The 25637-nt window shown below is 36.2% G+C and overlaps 1 protein-coding gene across 3 annotated transcripts in view; it reads left to right on the top strand.

Moving 5' to 3' along the window:
- Positions 1-25637, top strand: part of KCNK2 (potassium two pore domain channel subfamily K member 2) — a 199942-nt gene that overhangs the window by 32149 nt on the left and 142156 nt on the right. Inside the window, exons 1-2 of one of the 3 annotated variants that reach the window (XM_055319464.1) lie at positions 12764-12933; positions 18949-19022. The exons of 1 other annotated variant lie outside the window; for it this stretch is intronic. In XM_055319464.1, coding sequence (XP_055175439.1) covers positions 18989-19022 — 34 coding nt within the window. In that variant the 5' untranslated portion in view covers positions 12764-12933; positions 18949-18988. Of the gene's footprint in view, positions 1-12763; positions 12934-18948; positions 19023-25637 lie in introns of those variants that run through there. One more of the 3 variants, XM_055319468.1, reaches the window with a different exon arrangement.

Here is a 25637-nt window from a genome sequence, read left to right as displayed (position 1 = left end):
TTATAGTCTGTACTTCATGACATCAAGTCTAAGAACTATTTGCATGGCCCAAGACCCCAAAGATTTTTTTTCCCCAAAAGTTGTGCAGTTTTAGATTTTACTTGAAAATCCATGTTTACCTTTGAGTTACTTTTTGAATAAGGTGTGAGGTTTAATTCAAGCGTTTTTTTTTTTTTATCCCCTCTCAGAAGTCCAATTGATCTAGCCCCATTTGATGGAAAAGCTATCCTTCTTCCATTAAATTGCTTTTAGACTTCTGTGCAAAATCAGTTGGGCATATTTATGTGAGTTTATTTCTTGATTCTCTATTCTGTTCAATGAACCTTCACTGTTTTTATTACTACAGCTTCACAGTAGGCCTAAAGATCGGAGTGATTCCCTCTATTTTATTCTTACATGTCAAGATTGTTTTTGTTATTCCAAAGCCTGTACCTTTCTACATAAATTTTAGAATAAGCTTGTTTATGTCTACAAAAGCCTTGCTGAGATTTTGATAGAAATTTTAATTAAGCCTATAGCTCAATCTGGGGAAAACTGACATCTTTACTACATTGAATCTTCCAATTCATGAACTTCTGCTTTCTAAATCCTCTTTGATTTCTTCCATCAGTATTTGTAATCTTCAACATGCACATCCTGTACATATATTGTTAAGTTTAAATCTAAGTTTTCAATTTCTTTGAAGTAAAGATAAATGGTACCATATTTTAATTTCAATTTCTACACAGTAGTATTTAGAAATGACTGAATTTTGTGTGTTGAGCTAATTTTTTAAAGTTGTGTATAATTCAAAGGTTTCTTGTAATAATAACTTTTCATTAGTTAATTCATTAAACAGATATTTACTGGGAGCATCTGTGTGTCAAGAACTGTTGTAGGTGATGCGGGTAGAACAATAAAGAAAATAGGTAGTTCTTGTACTATGCCACTTACATTCTAATAAGGGGCTAGGAAGAGAGAAAGAACATGACAAATAAATGTATAATGTTCCAGATGATGATAAACACTGTTGTGAAAAATTGCAGATTAAAGGAATCATGACTATATAATTTATCCTCCAAATTGAAACACTTTTGAGAATGAAAGATTGCATTGACCTAATGGCACACATTAAACAAAAGGCTTTATTAACTTGGATTTTCCCAGAAAACTGGGTTATATGGTCATTTTACTTAGTCTTACAGATTGCTCTTTGAGGTCAGAGGTTGCTTTATTGATGTCCTCCAGGCAAAATCCACCGTAAACACACCTGTAGTTGTACAAAGTTGGGTTTATTAACTGTGCAACAAGGGAAACAACACTATAGAGAACTGTGGAGTGTCTCAATAAAAGGTTATTAATTAAGAGGGGCTTATTACTAGATTTGAGCTTGTGTTAGGTGGTTTTAAGGAAGGTTCAAGGAAATGTGGTTTTGCTTTTGACTGACTACTGTCAGAAAGTTAAAGCAATTCTATGACTGCCTTAATAATCTTAATTTTATGTGTAAGTGGGGCTGAGGCTGAATAGAAAGCAGCCACTTATAATTAACAGCGACAAGGAGAATATTTGACAATGTTTATTCTCTCTCTGCTCACACACAATTACTGAGTAGTCTTGTTTATATCTTGATCTATCATATCACAGAGTAGCCTTGTCTAATGTTGGTGTTCTATAAAATTGTTCATATACAAAAGAGAATGCTTTTGCTAGAGTTAGGACAGCTCCAAGCTGATGGTAGACAAGAGTGTTTTCTTTCTTTCTATTCTATATAAAGTAGTCAGAACTAGCCCTTCTGACAAGAGGACACTTGACCAAAAACCCGAAGGATGTGAGACAGTGAGTCCTAGGACATCTGGTATAAGCACTCAGGCTGGGAAAGCAGTGGGTGCAAAAGTTCTGAAATGGGCATGTACTTGGTATTTATAGGAATAGAAGGAATGTCAGCATATGGCTAAAGTGTTGAGATGCAACACTTTGGAAATCATGTTGGGAAGATAGTAGTGGTCTAGATCACGCGGGATCTTGCAGGTCATTGGAAGTGCTTTTGCTCTAACTCTGGGTGAGATAAGAAAGCTTTGGATTGCTTTGAGTAGATTTAATAATATAAATATTACATGTTATTTTAAAATCAAGAATATGTTCTTCAAACAGAAAGCACTTATTATTATTTATGACATTCAGTAATTTATTTATTCAACAAATATTTATTAAGTACCAATTACATTCCAGGTTACTGCTCTGGGCCACGGGAGATATAGCTGTAAACAAGATGGACAAGATACCTCATGTTCTAGAGCTTGCATTATGGTAGATAAGACAATGAAGAGTAGTATCATTTCAAACAGAGATGAGAGATGTAACTACAATGAAAATTAACTCAAGGTAATGGCATACCGCATTTGGGGAAGTGGAGAATTATTTACACAGGATAGTCTGAGAGGAACTCACTAAAAAATGATATGGGAACAAACCTCTGAATAGGACAAAAAAATCATTAGAAGGAGAGTGTGTGTAAATGTCCTGAGGGAGGAAACCTGGCAATGTTCATAAAATGGTATACAGCCAGTGAAACTAGAGATCTATGAATGAAGGGAGAGTGCTAGGAGATGATATGGAGAATAGTTCCAGTGTCTTGAGAAGCCACTGGAAGTTTTTTAAAAGAGATATGATAGGGATGCTTGGGTGCCTCAGAGGTTGAGTGTCTGCGTTCAGCTCAGGTGTGATCTCGGGATCTGGGATCGAGTCCCACATCAGGCTCCCTGCAAGGAGCCTGCTTCTCCCTCTGCCCATGTCTCTGCCTCTCTCTCTTTCTGTGTTTCTCATGAATAAATGGATGAATCTTTAAAAGAGAGAGATGATAGAATCTGCTTGAGTTTTTTCAAAGATCACACTGACTGTGGAACATAAAAGATACTGAAGGGAATGCAGTGAGAAGTCATTGCTGTGGCCCAAGCGAGTGCTGAGGGCTGAGCCCTGGGCCAGATGTGGGTTTTGTGGGAGATATTTGGATTCAGGACAAATTTTGGAATTTCAGGGCTTACTGTTAGATTCAGTGGTTTTCAACTGGAAATGTTTTTTTTACCCTCCAGGGGATATTTGAAATTGTCTGAGGACATTTTTGGTTGCTGTGCCTGACTGGGAAGTCCTAGTGGTATACAGAGGCCAGCAATGCTACTAATCATCCTACAGTGAACAGGACAGCCTCTCACAACAAAAATTATCCAACCTGAAATGTCAATGGTGTTGAGGCTGAGATTTCCTGGATTAGATGTTGTGGGAGAGGAATCCATGATAATGGATAGTGCCCTAGGTTTTGGGCATCAGCAATGAATGGTGTTCTGTGATGAAAAGGAAGTGGGGGAGAACGATTTTCCACCATGACTATCACATAGAATTAAGTAGCATTCTATGGATGAGAGTAATTATACATAGTTCTCCAAGTTCTTGCCATGGTACTAGATCCCTATCTTTCCTCTCTGCAAATGGTAGTTATGTTAAAGTCAACAGGCTAGATGTAGGAGATAAGCAATAGGTTACTTGCTTCCCCCAAACCCAGAGGGATGAGAGCTTCCCATGTCTTCCCTTGCAGGATTTTTTGGTTTTCGTATTTTGGGTTAGGCCATTTAATGGTGATCTTGAGGCTCTCATCATAAAATGGAAACAAGTTGAACAAGTGGAGAGACATGGAAAACTAAACTCTGAGGCAGGAGGATGCTACCTATCTCCTGGAAATTGTCCTGGGAGAGCAGTGACAGTGACTGGTGTCTTTTCTAGATATTCTGGGTGATGGATAAGGAGGTATTAAAAATAAGTTAATTGACAAGTGTCTAAAGTCCTCGTATATATGAGGGCACAAGGTTAGACATTGGAAAATGTGTTGAATTAGCAGTGAATAAATGGAAAAACAAACAAATAGGTGGGAAGATATAAAATAGACAAAGCAGGGCAGCCCGGATGGCTCAGTGGTTTAGTGCTGCCTTCAGCCCAGGGCCTGATCCTGGAGACCCATGTTGGGCTCCCTGCATGGATCCTGTTTCTCCCTCTGCCTGTGTCTCTGCCTCTGTGTGTGTGTGGGGGGGTGGGGGGTGTCTCATGAATAAATAAATAAGAACTTAAGAAAATAGACAAGGTAAATTATAACAGCTGTGCAAGATGTTAAATGTAGTTGTTGGTATTTTTAATAGAAAATTCACCTGAAAAAGTTACGTTTCCACACTTGAACTCAAATCACTTTAACCAGGAAATTCTAGAAAATGGAAAATGGAAAAATAACTGAATACTTTCTCTGTTCTGTACTTTGTTTCTAGCTTACAAAGGTAGAAAGAGTTAGAGAAAGATTTGTGAACTATGTAGAGCCTTGGCTATTGTGTTCTGCTTTCATGTATTGTGACTATTTTTTATCAAGACTTTCAATGCTGCCTTAATAAATCAAAATGGCCCTCCACCTTAAATAAGTGATGGCATAAACAGCACAAAGTCTCTAATCTTTGAGCTGGAGCTATACTTTTTGAGCTTTGCCATTTCTGTTAGTATTAATTCCATGATTAAAGAAACCTATCAAAAAAAAAAAAGAAATCTATGATTGCTAAGATCTCCCTCTATTCGGAGTTGTCAATGTTACATTCTTTGGTGGAAAGGAATTGGATAGTAAGAGACTGTGAAAAGGAGTTCTGAGTCTTTCTCCTCCAAGTCAGAAAGGCTCCTTTTAAATGTTAGCTCTGATGGCTGAAGCCCCCAGGCCAAATTGAAAAAAAAAAAAAACATTTGAGAGGTCTCAAAGGTTGCTTTGTTTTCAGCACCATCCCTCCACCACATAATCCAGACACATAATTCATCACATGAGTATAAATGGTACTATATTCTGTTCAGTGTAACTTAATTCCCAGACATATACCAAATGCATGTTTGAAATGGTTGATTCTCCTATAGGTTGCATTGCATACCTTCCAGGGTTGAGATTTGCTGGGAACAGGAGTGCATCAACCATGAGTTAATGTACATGAAAAAAAGTCTGCAAGTTCTGTTTCCAGGTTGCCAGTGTGTCTTTCTATAAATAGCAAGTGATATAGCAAACCATAGGAAATATGTGGAGACAAGAAAACTATTACCTGACCAGGATGTTTTTTGAGTTACAAAGGAGGGCATTGTGGCCTTTTCCATACAAACCAATCAAGGTTTGTTTAGAAAGACTATTCTCAGTGTATGTTTGCTTTAAACCACTTTTCAATATTTCTAATATGTTCTTTCCACTCAGTTTGCTTTTACTTGTCTTTACCAAATACTAGGAATGCTTATGAAACCATATCTTTAAATCCCTAATATAACCAAACATTTAAAGAATTAATACTAATCCTCCTCAAATTCTTCCAAAAAATAGAAGGATAACACTTCCAAACTCATTTTATAAAGCCAGAATTACCCTGATACCAAAACCAGACAAACATGCCACAAGAAAAGAAAATTATAAGCCAATATCTTTGATGAAAATGTATGTAAAAATCCTCAACAAAATATTAGCAAACGGGCAAATTCAACATTACATTAAAAGGACCATACATCATGATCAGGTGTTATTCTATTGATGCAAAGAAGGTTCAATATCCACAATTAATTAACATGATACAGCACATTAAGAAAATGAAGGATAAAAACCATATGATCATCTCAATAGATGCAGAAAAAGTATTTGACAAAATTCAACATTAGTTTATGATAAAATTCTCAACAAATTGGGTATAGAGGGAATGTACCTCAACATAATAAAAGTCATAAATAACAAACCCACAGCTAATATCATACTCAATGGTGAAAAGCTAAAAGCTTTTCCTGTAAGATCAGGCACAAGAAAAGGATTCTTACTCTTGCCACTATTATTCAACATAGTACTAGAAGTCCTAGCCAGAGGAAAGGCAAGAAAAAGAAACAAAATAGGAAAGGAAGAAGTAAAGCTGTCACTATCTGTAGAGTACCTACTGTATATAAGAAACTCTAAAGATTCCACCAAAAACCCATTAGAACTACTGGCTGAATTCAGTAAAGTTGCAGGATACAAAATCAATATACAGAAATGTCTCGCATTTCTAGATACTAATAACAAACTAGCATAAGGAGAAATTCAGAGAACAATCTTATTTACAATTACATCAAAAAGTATAAAATACCTGGGAATAAATTCAATCAAGTGAAAGACCTATACTCTAAATAAGACATTGATGAAAGAAGTTGAAGAAAATGCAAATAAATGAAAAGATATTCAGTGCTCATAGACTAGAAGAAATAATATTGTTAAAATGTCCATACTACCCAAAGAAATCTACATATTCGATGCAATCCCAATCAAATTCCAATGGCATTTTTCACAGATTTTTAAAAATATTTTTTTTATTTATTCATAAGAGAGAGAAAGAGAGAGGCAGAGACATAGGCAGAGAGAGAAGCAGGCTCTATGCAAGGAGCCCGATGTGGGACTCCATCCTGGGACTCCAGCATCACGCCCTGGGGCGAAGGGAGGTGCTCAACTGCTGAGCTGCCCAGGTGTCCCACATTTTTCACAGATCTAAAACAATCCTGAAATTTGTATAGAACCACAACAGATCCTGAATAGTCAAAGCAATCTTGAAAAAGATGAACAAAATTGAAGGCATCATGCTCCCCGTTTTCAATCTATATTACAAAGGTATAGTAATCAAAACTGTATGATACTGGCATAAACACAGACACATAGATCAATGGAACAGAATAGTAAGTCTAGAAATAACCCATATAACACATATATGGTCAATTAATTTGCTTACAAAGGAACCAAGAATATATAATGGAAAAAGAACAGTTTTGTCTCCATTGAAAATCTGCTGTTTAATGTAGCTATCTTCATGAATTCTCTTAGCTAGATCTTCTGGATAACTTGCTGCAGCTTCTATATTCAGCACTTGCTGCTTCCCCTTGCACTTTGATGTTATAGAGATGGCTTTTTTCCTTAAGCCTCATGAACCAACCTCTGCTAACTTCAAAATTTTCTTCTGCATCTTCCTTACCTCTCTCAGCCTGCATAGAATTGAAGACTTAGGGCTTTTCCTGAATTGGGCTTTGGCTTAGGGGAATATTGTGGTTGGTTTGATCTTCTATCCAGGACATTCAAACTTTCTCCATATCAGCAGTAGGCTGTTTCACTCTCTTATCATTCGTATGTTCACCAGAGTAGCACTTTTAACTTCCTTCAAGAACTTTCCCCTTGCATTCACAATTTGGCTAACTGGTGCAAGAGGCCTTGCTTTCATCCTATCTTGGCTTTCGACATGCTTTTTCCACTAAGCTGCATCATTTCTAGCTTCTGATTTGAAGTGAGACGGGTGCGGGCGACTCTTCCTTTTACTTGAACATTTAAAGGCCATTGTAGGGCTATTTACTGGTCTAATTTGAATACTGTTGTGTCTCAGAGAATAGAGAGTTCTGAGGAGAGGGAAAGAGACTGGGAACGGCCAGTAAGTGGAACACACACAGGACACACACAATATTTACTTGATTAAGTTATATGTGCCTGATTCATAGCATCCCAAAAACAATTACAATAGTAACATCAAAGATCACCAATCACAGATCACCATAACAAAATAATAATGAAAAGTATAATATTACAAGTACCAGAATGTGAGACAAAGACATGAAGTGAGCAAATGCGGTTGGAAAAGTGATGCTGATAGACTTGCTTGATGTAGGGTTGTCACAAAACTTCAGTCTGTAAAAAGCACAATATCTGTGAAGCACAATAAAGCAAAGTATGATAAAACGAGGCAGGCCTATAATTTGAAAAATGAACATAGAATTAAAATTCTGTGATGATTGGATTGGAAGAACTGCTTATTTAATCATATTACATGACTATCATAATTTATCATTAAATCTAAAATATGACAGAAAGTTTGACCTTGGATAATTAGTTAATAGTGTGTTAAGAAATGTCAATGACACTTTGTCTCCTAAAGTAGATTATTACTATTATTCCTGAGCAAACAGTAGAGCAACCCTTATGATTTATCAATCAATATCTGGGTGTTTTTATACCACCTTCAGACAAGTGTCTTATATTTCCCAATCACAGTATGTGATTAGAAATCCTCGCTACATACTCAGAATGTCTTTTCATTTCAGAGAGAATAAGACACCTATCAGTTCCTCACGCTATTGATAAAGTCTAACAAATTAATATTGCACTGCTCATTGGTTTTAAACAAGATATAATAAGACATTCCTGAAGAGCTGCCATTATAGTCACAGGTATATTCTGGCTTGGCAGAGAAAAGGGATATGCTCTTCCAACTACCATTTGAAGAATTTTGATTTTATTATGAGGTAGTAAAATAGGCTCCCAGAATGCCCTTTGCAGTTTCCTATCTTCTCTTGGGTCTCATTTTTCCCCACTTGAATAAAGAGGACAATATTTCTAGTCTTTCTTCTTTCTAAACTTTCTTCCTTTCCTCCATCCATTGCAGTTTAAACTTTTCACTTAATGATTGAATTTCTGTATCTGGTAGGAATCCTCATTGGTCCTGTAGTAGGAACTCTAATCACCTGCCATTGAGCTTCTGATATCCTAAGAAATGGCTACAACCAATTCACATGGAAATCTGTATTCAGTAATAATACATTGCACTGTTCTTGACGGATTCCAGTCTGATGACATAGCAAATGCTGGAAATTTCTCTTTTCTATACCATGGCTAATGGGTTACAAATTCCAAAGCCCACCTCAAATATAAGTTATTCCATGTTTAATTTCTTCAAATGTGTCATATTATCTAATGGTATGGCTTACAAAAATACTAAAAAATATGGACAGCTAAGAGCATAAGGATATTGAGAATCGCTTGTTTCATAGAAACATTATCTATTACTAGTGTTTATCAAAAGTGCTAATTAAATATGAAGTTCTTACATAACGACTTTCTGAAAGTTTGTTTAGAAAAAGAGAAACAGGCTAAGACAATAATACCATAACTATCTAAATGGTTTAAAGTATAAAACATTTATTTTAAGAAGTGGTATCCAAACTACATGTAAGACAGAATGTCCTTTAAAAGCTCACTTGGGCTGTAGAGACCACAGAACCAGATCCAACTCCTCCAGGAGTTATTTACTTATTTACTATCCTGGAGACTCATCAGTAGAGTTAGAATAATATTAACAATGATCAAAAATGTTTGAGGTAAGAACAAAATGTAAATGGTTTACATTTGCTACTTCCCTAGCTCAGGGCAAGTGACATGTAAATTTATTATCTCTATCGCCCCTTTTTAGATTTATATTCTGCTGCTCATTTCCTAACCTGTCCTTAACCATTCTCCTGCTACCTGCATTATGTAGTTGGGTTACCCGATACTCCATTGAAGACTGTGCTTGGGACAATAGCAAATCAGAGGTACAAATACTTTTTTGGAATGAAGTTGAGCTTTACATATTTAAGCATAGAAATAGTATAGAATAATTGTGATTTTTTTTCAAACATTTCTGCTCTTTCTTTTCGGCTGTGTTATTTTCATTTTGAATTATACATGGTGAGTAATATGGAGAGAAGAAAAATGATCTTTCAAGTAGTTATAATCCTAGCTGGGCATGTGACAAATGTCCTACAAGTGCAGAGGGTAGTTCCTCTGTCCTGGAAAGCCAAGACTGAGAGTAATCTCCACAAATGGCACACTTCAGAGCAGGAGAGCCAAAGCAAGAGCCACACTGATGACAATGGAAAAAGATGTCTCCTGCCTCAGTCTGTATTTATATGTTAGAAACAATGATTTTGTGGAGTAGAGACTCCATCAACCTGCCTTGAAGTCTTGGCTCTGCCACTGAAGTTCTTTGAGCCCTGATAGTCTAGGACTTGTATTTTCTATTTGTAATAACTCCAAATTTCAGATTTGTAATAGCAAGACTGTAGTGAGGGACCAGGCAGGGCCATCAGACAAAAGCAGAAGAAGGAAAAAGGAGGAGAGAAGGAAGAAAGAGAAACAGACCAGGAGAGGGGACAGAGAGACAGAGAGAAAGAAGGAGGGGCAGAGAGAAAGAGCAGTGAGTTAAAGGAAGGAGAGAAGCCACAGACGAGAGCACAGGCTGAGGACACAAGCTTCAGAGTCAAACAAACCTGTTCTCACACTTGGCTCTGCCACTTCCTTGCCTGGTAACCTTGGGCAGGCTGCTTTATCTCACCAAGCCTAAGGGTACCTTTCAAGAGAGCTAATCATATCTCCCCAAGTTGTTGCAAGAAGTAATTCGGACCATATGTGTATATTTATTTATTTAATATTCAATAAAAAACTGGTAGCCATGATGGTGATGATGATGAAAGGGCAAAATTAATAAAGTTTAAGAAGAAAAATAGAGATGGAAAAGAAGCTTGGGGGATGGGACAGTAGAATATGAGGAATAAACAGGAAAAAAAAATGAACATGAGATTGATGTTTTCAAATACCAGGAGGACCTAACGGAAGATTTGCGCCCCCACCCTCTTACCCACGGTTATGAGCCTCCACCAGATGAATAATTTTCATGTACCCACTCAGTGGCTGGCAGAGCACTCACTGACAGTTGTGATATTTGCTCCCTTCTTTCCCTTCTAGAAGAAACGGAATTGCACCTTACACTGTGCCTTTCAGTACCAAGACTGACACTTAATTGAAGACAGAACCCAAGACCATTGGTTGTGCATGGTTGGAAACACATATATGCTCACCTGAATTCTATGTATCTTTTCAGAAAATGCCAAAAGCAAAGTAATAATTCTTGATTCCTTTCTTTCACGCATCAATAAATCCTGTTAATTTTACCTCCAAATCATGCATCAAAATCCACTTTCTTTGTAACAGTACTCCATTAGTTTAAGCCACCATTGGCGATCACCAAGATTTCCCTCCTAACCTTTCCTTCTGCTTTTGCCTCAGTCAATGTTTCTCCAAAGATAAAATCATTCTCTCCATTAAAACTAGCCAATGGCTTCCCTTTGCACTATGTAGAAAATCCAAATCCTTTCTCCTTGTTTACAAAGCCCTACATAATTGCCCCCACTGACCTTTCTAATTTCATTCTACTTTTCTCCTTGCCATTTGCCCTTAAGCCACACTGAAGATGTTTTCCTCCCTGATTCTTGAGCTTGCCAAGTTTTGTTTGTTCCCCTCTAGGGCCTTTTGAATGGTTATTTCTTTTCCTTCTTATCTTCATATGCCAGACTCCTTCTTGTCATTCTGATTTTAGCTTAAAACTCATTCTCCCAGCAGCTTCAGATTGCCACTCCACGTAAAAGTCACCCAATCTCCTTGATCATGTTACCTATTTTTTTTTTCTTCAAGCATGTATGTTCTCACTTCTGTCTTTCTGGTGTATGTGGGGATATATATATATATATATATATATATATATATATATATATATATACATTCTGTTCCCAGAATTTCAGCTCAACTCCAAGATAGCAGAGGCCTTACCTGTCTCGTTCACAAATCTTTCCCCAGGACCAAGAGTTGTGTCCAGTTTATAATAGAATTCAATAAATAATCTGTTAAATTAATGATTCAACCTGTGAATACAGATACCTTGCCAGTACTTAAAATTCCTCATAGGTAATCAGCATTCCATTCAAGCCATTAATTCAGAAAGCCTTCCCATCCCTCTCCTAATTTGGAAATGAGTAAAATTTACTAAGTCAACAGTGATAAAAAATGACATGAAGGCTATTTAGAGGGGCGCCTGCATGGCTCAGTGGTTGAGTGTCTGCCTTGAGCTCAGGTCGTGATTCCTGGGTCCTGGGATTGAGTCCCACATGGGGCTCCCTGCAGGGAGCCTGCTTCTTCCTCTGCCTGTGTCTCTGCCTCTCTCTGTGTGTCTCTCATGAATAAACAAATAAAATCTTTTTTTTTAAATAAAGGCTATTTAGAAAAAAATTAATATGATTTTATTTTTTAAAACTCTCAACATACAAATATCTCAAGACATCTACCTGCCTTATGCTGAAGTGGAGATTAGAGTGTTAGGGAAAAAAAAAAAGTCATGCTATGACTTTCAAGACAAAATCTCCCCACATATCAGTGGCTTTAAAAGACAGACACTGTTGGAAGAAAAAGGATTTTCTAAATAACTATAGCTTCCATTTAATTGTTCAAATGCCAGGCCTGGCCAACTAGATTGCAGAATTTTGGATATGGGCAATCTGTGCTAGACAAAAGGGAGAAGTAAAAGAAAAGTCCATATAATCTAGCCCTAGAGAAGAGGAAGGAAGAAAGAAAGATGTGGGGGGTAGAAAGTCAGACATGCATCCTTTTCTCTCCCCTTAGTCTAAATCCCAGGGCTATAGAAGCCTAGGGAACACCCGTGGCAGACATTCTCTGGTTCTGCTCCCTTTTTGTGATGAAATTCTCACTCAGGGAGGTGCTGAGGGAATGCAAAGATGGGCTTTGGGCCTCTAACACGGTTGACAGGACAGCAAGAGTGGTCAACATGCCTTAGGATACTGCAATCTAGACACATATAGGAAGCCTAAATTGCTCTATACAGCCTAGTTTCAGCTTTCCTGTGGCATGGGATCTGAGGTGAGGACAGACAGGCCTACCTGGGGTCCCCTCGGCTTTACCATGGTCTAAGGGGTCCACAGGGTCTGCAATGCCAGACAGCAAGATAGAGGAAGTAGGCAGGGCCTGAGCCCCAGGTGAACAGAGAGAAAAATACTCTAGGTGTATTGACTAGACAGGTTAAGACTTGATACTAGCAGAATGCTCTGGGAGAGACCAGCCTTATGATACTTCAGGAGAATCAGTGAATCTACAACAAAGGAGTAGCATTTCCTCAGTGGCCTCCTTTCTTTCAATACCAAGAGGTGATGTGAACATTTTCCTGGCCCTAGGCACTAACTAGCTCTAAAAGGAAGAAGGAGAAGAGAAGACTCTGAAGGGCAGAGCAAGTATCCTCAGAAGACCAGGTAAAACCTAGATGCCTGGTATAAATTATTGGCTCAGATGGACTTTTACACTGACTTGGATTCAATTTTTAACCCCCTCCTTCCCTCCTACTTTCTCCCTTTCAGTCTCTCTCTCTCTCTTTCTTTTGCTTTCTTTGCTCCTTCTTTCTTTTCCTCCCTCCCCTCTTTCTTTTTCCTTTGCCATGTAGTGGGGGACAGGTTTGAGGAAAATGAGTGCTTTGAGACAAAATTAGGAATCTATATTTTCTGTACATTCCTTACTATAGAGTATGAATTACTTTTGTAACCCATTCTATAAAGTTGAATTGAAACTTCTTTCTCATCCTAATGTTTTGGGTGTTCACTGAATACAAATTGTCTTCTCTAGAAAACATGACCAACAATATTAGCACAAAATCTGATTTGTTAAATTTATTACCATTTGTGTGGATAAAAAAGATATACAAATAAACTTAGGAGGAGACTTAGCTATTAAGCTAACTATTCAGTTTCAGAATATATGATTTATGCAACTGGAAGAATATATACATATTAATTTCCTTTTTTACATATTAATTTCTAAATATGTTTTCTGATTACGGAAGACATGAATATTAGAAAAACTTGGGTCATACAAACGTGTTAATAGAAAAGATCTAGTACAAAACCGTTAGTATGTTGTATATTGTTTTTTACTTCTTTTTAAAATTTGGCATTATAGTAGATAATTTGTATATCATGCTATGTATTATGTTCAATTTCCAAGCACTTATTTTTTTTGAAGATTTATTTATTTATTTTAGAAAGAGAGAGAGATGGTGGAGGGAGGGGCAGAGGGAGAGAATCTTCAAACAGACTACTGACTGAGCATAGAGTCCAACATGGGGCTTGATGCGGGGCTCAATCTCATAAACCATAAGATCACTACCTGAGTTGAAAACAAGAGTTGAATGCTTAACTGACTGAACCACCCAGGTGCCCTAATTTCCAAGCGTTTTATATATTCATTTAATCATATTAAGAACATTTTCCCATGCCACTGAAACATCTTCAAAAACAATTTTGAGGTATAGGTAATATCCAACAATGCATATATATTATTATTTATTTAACCATAGCTCTAAGATGGACAATTAACTTAGAACATTTTTTCTCTTGGAAATCTTCTGTTTATACATAAAACTTTGTGTCTATTACCCAGTCAAAATATGGTAACATGTTGACTAACTTACATGAAACTCAAAGTTTAATGCTAATGGATTCATCTGTTACCACCTATTGTCACCTTCAAACAATATGGCCTTTGCTTATTCCCAAATAATGAAGCATCTGCTTAAGCTTCTATGTAAAAGGAATGAGATTTAACATACTTTAAATTTCAAAATTAGTTATAAATGTATCTTCATTATTTATACAGTTTGTTTCAAATTAAGCTTCAATGTTCTTGATAAAAGTTTTGTTTTTTTTTTTCAGAGATATAACATCACATGCTGCTATGCTTACAAGTTAAAACATCAAAGAATGAGTTTGTTTTTCTTTGTTTTGTTGGTGGAAGATTCTGTGATTCAAAAATTATTGTTGCTGCTTTAAAAAAAGCATAACAAACAACTTAGGCTTGTCTGTCAAATATGCAAGTAGTCTTGTGGATTAAAAATTAATCAATTCAAAAAAAAATAATCAATTCACTAGCACTAACTCTTAGGGCCTTGTCTAAAACTATTCTGAGAGTTAGTTTGGATAACTGAATGGATTTAAAGGAAAGTGAATTTCTTTAAAAATATTCCAGAAGTACTATTTTTCTCTATGAAAAAATGATAGTCCTTATAATTAGTTTTACCTTCTAAGGGTAAACCAGAGACACTGTGGCTCAGGCTGTTTCCTTGGGAACAGATTATTTAGGAAATAGCTGAGGGGTAGGTTAAATCAAAAAGGAATCATTAGTATTTGTTTTATTTTTAAAGGGAAATAACCTTGAAGTTTTAGAAGATTTCATTAAACATGGACTTTAAGCTCTAAAATTTATTGATAAATTACAGGACTGTTTGAAGTAATTTTACAGTGTAATAATAGATGCTAACAATCTTCAACACAATATTATAATTTTCATGGTAACATTCTCTTTCTTACCATATGCTCTAGCCAATGCGTGGCTTTCATTGAATACCACACAGGTGTCAGAGTTAACTGCGTAAGCTTGTTCAAAAGGCCAGAAATTACTCTCAGGGAATCAAAACATTATGCTGGAAACCAGAGACACAGATAAGAGTGTGGACTTTAAATTAAAGAGAAGAAGTAAGTCCTGGGCAATAAACAAAGGCAGGCAGTATTGGTTTGAATAGCTACCATCTTTTTTTTTTTTTAAGTACCAGTTCAAATTAGTTTAAACGCTTGAGTTATAAATAAGACACGTGATCCACTCATGAGCCAAACTTGTTGAATCATGTGGCTAATACCTTAGTGATTCTACAACATTGAATATTTACACATAGATGGAACACACAGGGAAAATGAATATGGTGTCAAGCTTTGAAAAGGGCGATTCTAAGGGGGAAGGTAAGACATACATAGAATCTAAGTTAGAAATACTGAATAAAATCATTAAGCTAATATTTACAATTAGACATGGGGTGGGCTAATTCAGCACTATCAAGTAATAATTGGTTAGACAATGGTGCCGATAAGATCACAGAAGACTTGTTTAAACCAAAGGCCTGCTTTTAAAATCTTTTGGTTTATTTTAAGCAAGTTTTACTGATCCCAAAGTCTTTATTGCTCTTCAAACATTTATTACAGCATTTAATATGTGTTGGGCACTGGTCAAAAATTTAGGGATATAGGAAGTAAAAGCGATAGCCCCTGACTTAAAAGAAGGATGAACACATCAAAAAACCAATGAATACAGCACAGCGACATAAGAACTACAAAAGGTTTGCCAACAAATAGGACACCCTAGAAGAAATTCAAAAATTCCCAGAAACATACAATGTTCCAATACTGAATCATGAAGAAACAGAAAATCTGAACAGACTGATGACTAGGAAGGAGACTGAATTAGTAATCAAAAACCTCCCAACAATTAAAAAGATGAACTTGATGCTAGAAGGAGGAGTCCAACAAGGTTCTGTGAGAGAAGGGAGAGAAAGTCACGCTAAATCTTAGAAGGAATCCTGAACGATGAGTGGAAGTTAGCCAGATGGATTTGGATCAAGGACTGAGATTTTATGCAAATAGGTCCAAGCTTTGGAGAGCTTGGCTTCTTTGGGGGAACATAGTAGTACTAAAGCTGGAAATTAGGGTGATAACACATGGCAACAAGGTAGAACATGAAACTGAAGAAATATGTGATTGAAGAGTCTTCTATTTCTCGCCAGTAGCTTGAATTTTATCCTGAGAGCCATGGGAAGCCACTGGACAGCTTTCAGCAGGGTTGTATTCTAAAGTTTAGAAAGAGGGCTGATGCAAGGACACCATCTTATGGGGTCTTGTAGTAATCCAGGTTAAAGTGACAAGGTAACACATCCATCTTGCTTAACCAGTTCCCATCCATGTCTCCATATGTGCTTGCATTTGGGATTCTCTATTTCAACATGTTGTGAGCACTTGAAAGCTACTTCCCCTGCCTCTTTGGAGAGTGTGCCAAAAATAAGTAATATCTGAGATAATTGAGCTTTCACCATATGCCAGACACAATCCTAAACCTTTACGTGTCACAAATTATGCAGTGCTCATATATAGCCTTGGGAGGAAAGTATTATTCTATTGATATTAATATATTATTATTATATATTACATATAATATATATTATTATTATATTGTATTATTTTTGAGAAGAAAGAAGAAAGGAACTAAATGGTCACAGAGCAAATAAATGACAGAAACTTGATTTAGCATCTGATTTTGACCAACTTGCCAATATGTCTCCTTGCTTTCCTTACCATCTTCAATAACATAATTCTTTGTGTCATTACTCTCCTCTGTCCTGATTACTCTCCCCAGCTTTATTTTGATTTTGTTTTCGTTAATGAGCTTTCAGTATTCCAGTTTCTGCCCCCCCCCCGGACTTGACCTTGTCAGGACACTGGGTTGATCCTCCAGCTGGAGTTGCCTGCCTCCAGTTAAGACTTGAGAACCTAAGTAGTGGGATGGAGAAGAAAGGAGGACTTTTTTTATTTTCATGAAGGGCAGGAAGAGAGGGAGAGGAGGGTCAGAGAGAAAGGGAGAGCAAGAATCCCAAGCAGGATCCACACCCAGCACAGAGCCTGACCTGAGGCTCAATCTCACAGCCCTGAGATCATGACATGAGCCAAAATCAAGAGTCAGATGCTTAACCAAGTAAGTCACCCAGGTGCGCAAAAGGGGGACTTTTAAAACCACTTATGACTTAGAATTTGTGAGATTTGTTGACTAAATGCATATATTGGGTTAGGGAAAGAACAGACAAAAGGATGTTATGCCACAATTATTGGTTAAGTCCATATTCAATGTTTACATTATTATGATTAAAAAGTATTATTTACTTGGACCCATATAGGAAAATGCTAGTGTATTTCTTTTCCAGTACTACTTGCATTTTCTCTGGAATTAGTAATTGTCTTACTTTTTACTTGCTTAGTTCCCCTGCATCTATCATTATATTGGTCCTCAAGTCTCTGACAGAAGTATAAACCTTTTCTCAGTGCGTCACCTGCGAGGAAATCTGTCAAAATCATTTTTTCACTTGCAGACATTTCTCCAGCCTTACTTCACTTGGGTCCAACTCAGATTATTTTCTCCTACCTGATGTCTGAAGTTGCAAGGCTTTCCTTTACCATGTTACTATGAATTGATTTTGCTTCACTTCTATACTCTGTACTCCATGTTTTCCAATTTCTTATTCTATTTCTTAGCTTGGTTGGAGCATATCATCCCACAGCTGCTGAGAAAGAGTTCATGGAAACTGAGCAGAGTCCACATCATGACCGCATGTTAACAATGGACTGCATCCTGGTGTAGGTCTTCTGACCTAATTGGGAGTGCCATGTCATGCCAGTTTTTAAATTTCAAATGTCATCTCAGCATAGGACTTAAATATTTTGAGAATTTTCATGTCTGAAAATAACTGTATTTTATATTGGCATATCATTTAGTTTGGTTAGATACAGAATTTTCATTTTGAGAACTTTCACTCAGAAATTTGAAGTTATTGCTAAATTATCTTCAAATTCTGTTATTAACATTCATAAGTCTAATATCACTGAATCCTGATTTGTGGTATATGATTGTTTTTCTTTTTTTGAGGTTTTATGGGTCTTCTTTTTACCTTCAATGTTCTGGTAGGTTCTAGCCTTTTCATTTATTGAGCTGTATGCTCTGTGAGCTTTTTCAGTTTGGTGACTTTTGGTCTTCAATTCTGGACATTTTTCTTGTGTCATTTCTTTGATAATTTTCTCTGGTAAAATTTTATCTATTTTCTTTTTGTGGAACCACTATTATTCTAACAGGGGAGCTCTTGAGCTAATCCTCTATTTTATATTTTCTTTCCTATTTTCTGTTTTTTTTTTGTGTTTTGTATTATATTTGGGGGGGCAATATCCTTGAATGTATCTGCTTAAACTTTTTTTGCAACTTTTAAATTTCTGCTACCAAAATTTTTATTTCCAAGAGTGTCTTTTTGTTCCTTTTTTATGCTCTCCTGTTTTTATTTTGTGGATGCAATATCTTCTATTTTTGATTATTAATTAATTTATTGCATTTTCACTTAAAAGATATACTTCTATATTCTGGTTTTATTGAACTATAATTGACAAAAATTGTGTATATTCGAGGTACACAATGTAATGATTTTGTGAATGTATACATTTTGAAATGATTACCCCCATTAAGCTAATTAATATGTCCACTATCTCATCTGTTACTTCTCTGGGCTCTCAGAATAATAGTCATGTTTTCTCTGAAAATTTCTTTTGGTCTCTGGATTGTCTCTGTTTCTCTGAGATTTTTGTTTTTCTATTGTTTTGATCTCATCTGTGTTAAAGAATTTCCTCTTATATTTGAAGGTCCCTGGCTGTCCATTTATATTTCTGAGAACTAATAACAATGTGCAAGCATGTTGAGGACATCTTGTGGAGTGGTAAGTTTCTGAGTGGCAGACTCACTGTAGGGATCAGACATACAGTGAGCAATAGACCTGTCTTCTTGAGCTTGTCTGCTTCTCCATAAATTACCTAATACTTGGCCTAGGGAGGTGATTTAAGCCTGCTGTCAGCATTCTGGAAGCCAAGAAAGGGAAAGGAGTATTTCTTTAAACTACCATAAAAATAGGACTGATTTTTTTAAAATTGGATCTGTATTTCTTCCCAATTTGTTAAAATTAGTGATACTTTTCTTCATGAACAATTACTAGGTATTTGAACCAGTTCTATAAACTATGATTCTCACCATATACTTTAAGATTTCTAAGACTTTAAAAATCATCTTTGCATATAATTAGACTATTTTATTGACTTGTTATGATGACCGAAATTTTTACCATTAACCTCTGTGAAGAAAGCTTCCTTTAAATGCACCTATGCTGCCTGAAAGAAATATCCATCATCGATTAACATATCATGTTACCTAGTCAGCTCTTATTCAGGATCCTCTGAAAAAAAAAATGGCATGCAGAATAGGTTACTTCTAATTGAGAGGAGAATAGAAAAAACATACAAAGTATGATAGACTAACGTCATTTCCCTAATGGAGTATCATAACAGAGGGTCCTAGGATGCATTAGTAACCTGGGGCACAGAATGCCAAGTGGAAATAGAAAAAAGAACACGAAGAAACAGAGCCACTAGAAAAATTCTCCCTTCGCAGTATTTTCAAAGGAAAACCCAAATTAACAGCTGGTTAGATCTGTAAAGGTGAGGGCTTAAAGGTGAACAGAATGGTAAGTAGACTATGGAATGTATCTAGGAAGGTCTTATGAATGAATCCACTTGAGTAGAGTTCTAAAGTGTGAAGAGTAACATGATGTTGGGGGATGACGTGACAGAGAAAAAATGTATTGTTATCTATCAGATTACTAGCATTTTATTGTGATCAAGTAAGCTATGCAGGTTCACATGTGCTCATACAAAGAGAATTAGAGAAATGCGATTCTATATGAGGCATTCAAGTTAAAATATCATCTTTACCTGAAATATCTGAAATATCCTGATAACAGAGACAAAAGTGCATCAGTTTTGCATTTTTAAAAGCTTTTGTGCTACAGGTAATTGCCTCAGTTGTGTGTGTGTGTGTGTGTGTGTGTGTGTGTGTGTGTAATATGGATCCAATCAAAGAAAATAAATAACCAGATCACAGAGTTTAGAAACTTTGGAAACTACCCCAATGCTAGACACAGGACATATGGCCACACCGCCTTGGTGATGAGGCTGCAGAATCCAGTGTCTAGAACAATGTTTGCTTCCCTGGGTGATTCTAACAGGCTTGGACTTGCTCAGTATTTTCTTGGGAGCTCGCTGCTCTGATACTGAGTTGCTCCATAAAGGGATGGAAGTAACTGGGGAAGCCTTGGCTTGTTGTAGGTACAGCTGAAACCTGGGTCAGGGAAAAAGACAACAAAACTATTGCTCAGTCTGGCTCTCCAGGAGCCAGGAAACAGAGGCCACTCTATTTTTTCTTAAACATTGAGGCCAAACTTCATTAGGAGCTGTGTTGTTTAATATTCCAACAGTCAGGCTGAAGTCCCTCTCTGGTAATTGTATTACTTATAAGTAAATTCCTTTGCAGTTTCAAATAGAAAAGACCTAACTTCTTCTTCCTGTTAATGCTTTACTGCCATATACTTTCTTCAATTCTTGTGTTTGTAGGTTGTATAGTTTTGTGGAGCAATGTTTACATATTAGCCCTGTTTTATTAGATTAGGTTATTATTTGATTCGGGAAAACTCAAGAGGTGAAAAGCGACAAGGGATTACAAATTTACATGTATTGCAACATGACACTTAAAGTAGTTTTAATTGAAGGAATTAAACATTCTATTATGAAGGCCATGCTTTCTTACACAGAGATGTATCTCAATACTTGAAGCAAATGTTTTAAAATGTTGTATAAACAAAACTTTGAAAATAGAACAAGATTTTTTTTTCAGAACAAGATTTTTTTAAAAAGATTTATTTATGTGAGAGAGTGCATGCACATGTATGCACATAGGGGGAGGGATAGTGGGTGAAGGAGAGAGACAATCTCAAGCAGACTCCCCACTGAGCACAGAGCCCTGTGCAGGGTCAGTCTCACAACCTTGAGATCATGACCTGAGCCAAAATTAAGAGTTGCTTAATTTTGGAAGTTTAACCAACTGAGCCAACCAGGCATCCCAGGAAACAAGATTTTTAGAGAAGCCCTAAGATAAATCCTACGAAGCCAGAACCTACTATCCATTTTATCTATTTTCAGTTTGGATTTTGTACATGGGTATCTTCAATGAGCCATACCTGTGAACCAGAAGTTGCAAAGAAACTTACATGTTCTTTAAATTTTTTCAAAAGATTTTTTATTGATCCTTAGTATTAGCCAGATTTTCAGGGAATAAAAATGAATAAAAGACAAGAAATGGACTTTGACATCAAATTCATGAATTGATGTATATGAAATATATATGTATTGGAACATTTAAGATCTCAGAAACAAAGTCCTTAGCAGCAGTCATCTGGCAACTGACTAGTGGTAAATTATGACTTCTTAATCTTTCAGTTTCACATTAAATGAGAATTAGTTACCCAGGAGCCATATGATAAAAGGGATTTTGTCTTGGCAAATGCTTTTAGGAAATTATGCATGTAATTCACTAGCAAGCCTCTTTTTCTAAGCAACTGCTTTGTTTTTCACAAATACTATATACATTCTTATTTGATGGGAAAATTTGGATAACTTGCATTAGCAACCCATGTAGTGGGGCTGGCCATTAACAAGTCATATGTCTTTGGAAGAAAAGTTGAGATGAAGGGAAGGAAAGATGTCTCTTCTGAAATTTCAAAAGAGAAGTTCCAACCTTCTTTCCCTGCCAGTGCTCTAAACAGTGCAAATTTGGTGACTGCTGGACTCTTTGTGATGTGGATCTGTGGGCCGGGGTGCACAGTTCATGCCTCAGCTGTCCTTTCTAATCCCTGGCTCTTCATTCAGGAGTTTTTGCTTTGATATAATAGTCAGTTGAGAGGGCTGGCCAAGGTAGAAACAAGGTAGAAAGGCATGGAAGAGACTCTTGGCCTCTTTCTCTTTGCCTCATATTCATAGGGCATTCTTTCATTATTATATAAGTTAGCCCAACTCTCAGATTTTAGATAATAGAGATTTTTATCCTAAATTTGATCAAGGAAGATGGGTCATTCTGAAAAACTGCATATCTCAATATTGATAAATCTTGACAACATAAATTCTAAATTAAAAAATAACCAGTTGAAAAGAATTCATATACAATAATTTTATTATATATAATATAGAATATATGATTATATAACATGTAATATTTATTATTATAAATAATATATTTATTATTATTACAGTATTGTATAAAAATTTTAAAACTTTGTATTTTTACAGCTATATATATATAGGAAAGACATAATTACAGTCACAGGAAGGATGAACACCAACTTCAGAAGAGTGGTTATTTGAGGGAGGAAAAAAGAAAGGAACAGGGACATGGGGTGGGGAGGTGGGCTAAGGTCTACTGGGACTTTGGCTGTAATCTGTTATTCCTCAAAAAAGAAAAAAATATATACCTAAAGCAAATATGGCAAAATGTTAGTACTCTTATAATCCAGGTTTATGCTATTTCCTGTTCTTTTGGAATTATTAATAATTAAAAATTTATACAATTTATGTAAATAAAAGTCTCTGAGATTGCTGAAATAATGGAGTTCATTTCAACAAACCTTTGTTGGGAATCTGCTATGTATTAGGCATTAGGGACACAAACATGAGGGCAACGGGGTCCCTACCTTAAGAGACTCACCATCAAGAGGGAAAGAGAGATGTACAAATACAATCACATGCACTTATCATAATCATGTTATGCATCATGGTTTCTAATAGAATGATTGACTCTATGATAACTTTACTAGGAAAATGTTGAGGAAAACTAGACCAAATTAATGACAAAAAATCATCATGAATTGAATTTTAAAAAACTTATATTCATACATAATTTTAAACAAATTGCTAACAAAGTGTTCTCAAAGAGAGGTCCTCAAGATATGACTGGAGATGCTCCCATCATAATTTATTTAAATAAATATTTATTATGTACCTTAGCAGATGTTTCCTTTGTGGTCCATTCCAAGTGCACCTTTATAATTATTTTTTTTTCATGGAACTGTTGTCTCCCCAGCTAGATAATCAGATCTTTACAAGGAGGACTGTCCAGCTTTCATATTTTTATCACCCAGTCTCTGGAGTTTTAGTATAGTCCTTTATAAACAATAATGTTGGTTCGGTTTTTGTTGAATGCATACTATATGTTATAAGATTACAGTAAGGGGGTATTTGACTCCGAACTCAGAATTCAGGGCCAAGGGCAGCAGGGAAGACACCAGAGGTTAAAATCTATACTGTCCCAAATATGCAGATTTAGAATATGAAGAATATAATGCCACATATAAAAATGGTGCAAACGATATCCATCACTTTAGGCAAAGGAAACACTACAGTTAATTACCAAGAAGGTTGGCAAGGCATTTTGGAATCTCAACAATGCACCATTGGCTCCCCTTCTTCAGAAAATATTAATGGAAAACACTAAAGTTTTTTTCCACCCAACTTTCTTCCAAAGAAAAACTGCCACAAAACTTAGCATTCCACTGTTGGGGTAGATATCAAAGTGAAAAAAGGCAGTTTATTTTGTTCACAGCTGTACTTGATGGCCAACAGATTTTCATCAACAATTGTTAAAAATAGAACAGTAAATACTCGACATTCTAGTTTTAATAAAGCTGAGCATAACGTGATATGTTAATATTGGGTATGTGTATATTAATATGTGAGCATAATGTGAGAGGAATAATAGAAATCCCTAATAAATCAGCAAGGAGGGAACAGGTACTATATCATGTAACAGTAGTAAATACACCTTGCACCTGCTGGCCCAATAGCAAACTGCATTCCTGGGGCCTTTGTTGTGTTTGTAGGTTATTTATCGGTCCCCTTAGCAACCAATAACTTGAGGATATAAAAGTTTTACTTCAACCAAAAACCTGTCTGTGGAAAAGAAGAGTTTTATCTGTGTCCAGAAAATAACATCAATAATAATGAAAGGGAAAAAAAATCAAGCAAACCCAGAAGCATTTAAAGTAATCATGGTTGCTAAGGAGATACAAAGTCAACACAATTAAAGAGACGGTTCCAGATAGCAAAAGTTCAAAATGCTGGGGCCAGAGCCAAAGGGACGTCTGAGCATGTGCCAGGTAAAGAAATGGTACCACCAGATCTGTAATGATTAGAATGGACCTTTAGTTCTGTTACTGGGCTCCCGGAGTAGCCCCACGGACCCACCTGCTATCTCCCTTCCTAATCTAATTGGATCCCACTTCCTTGTCCTTTGTGAGCCATATCTTGGTAAGGACTTCACCCCCATCAGATAGATGGAAAGCCTCTCTGCCCTAGGAAGGAGCTGCCTGAGTTCTTCCTAAAACAGAAGGTCTGGAATCGGACTCTGTCTTTTGCAGCCTGGATTACCTGATTCCTTCCAGAATCCCAATTTTGCTCATTTGGCTCCTAAAGGTCACCTTCCAGCTGTTTGCTGGACCAAGCCCCACTAGATAACTGACTCCTTTTTGTTTGTTTGCTTCAATTCTTATTTCAGATAAGAATATTCCTTATCTTTAAGGAATATATTCCTTAAAGATATTCTTTATATTCTGTATTTTTACTGTATCTTTAAGGAATATATTCCTTAAAGATATTCTTTATATTCTGTATTTTTACTGTATTTCTGTATTCTTTATATTCTGTATTCTTTCCTCTCTCCATGGTTCAGTGCTATCAGTGGAAGTAACTGTATTAATAGTGACTAATGTTTGTTGAGTTCTTACTATATTTCAGACTTTGTTCTAAACATCAGCTCATTTAGGTCTCATTAAAAGATAGAGGTTGATATACTTTTCATCACCATTTCACAGATTAAAAAAACAAAGCACAGCTCATACGTAACTGGGGCTGGACTTGAATCTAGGTAGCTCATAATCTGCACCAGTGGGCTATGCTGACTTTCATATAAATCTGTGTGATAATAGAATTACATGAGATAATGAAAGGCATAGAAGAAATATAGTGACTTGCCATGTACCAAAGATACCTTGATGAGAATTAAATGCATTTTGATCATGAATGTCACAGTTACCACACAATCCTTGTTCATAGGTCATAGGAGCTGATAATTTTTCATGTGTTGGGATGGGGTAGTCTGGTCACACCAATTCAACAAATGTTGGAATACCTACTCTGTGTTCTAAGATATTGAAAAGAATTCAGATAAGATACCTGACCTCAGAGAACTTTTAGTCAATTAGAGGAAGCCAGACATAAAGACAAATACACACAAGTGTAAAAGGTGCTATGAGAGTGTATCAGGACACATGGGCAATTGTGATAGAATTTATCACAGGTTAAAAACAGGGGAGATTTCTCAGAGGAGAATAGTCAGATATATATGATCAGGCGACTGTCTTGCACGAATTAAATTAATTGTGTAATTATATTTTTTATCT

Source organism: Nyctereutes procyonoides, unplaced genomic scaffold, assembly GCF_905146905.1.
Source record: "Nyctereutes procyonoides isolate TBG_1078 unplaced genomic scaffold, NYPRO_anot_genome, whole genome shotgun sequence".
NCBI lineage: Eukaryota > Metazoa > Chordata > Mammalia > Carnivora > Canidae > Nyctereutes > Nyctereutes procyonoides.
The sequence above is the reverse complement of the archived record's forward strand: the minus strand, read 5'-3'. Positions and strand labels throughout refer to the sequence as shown.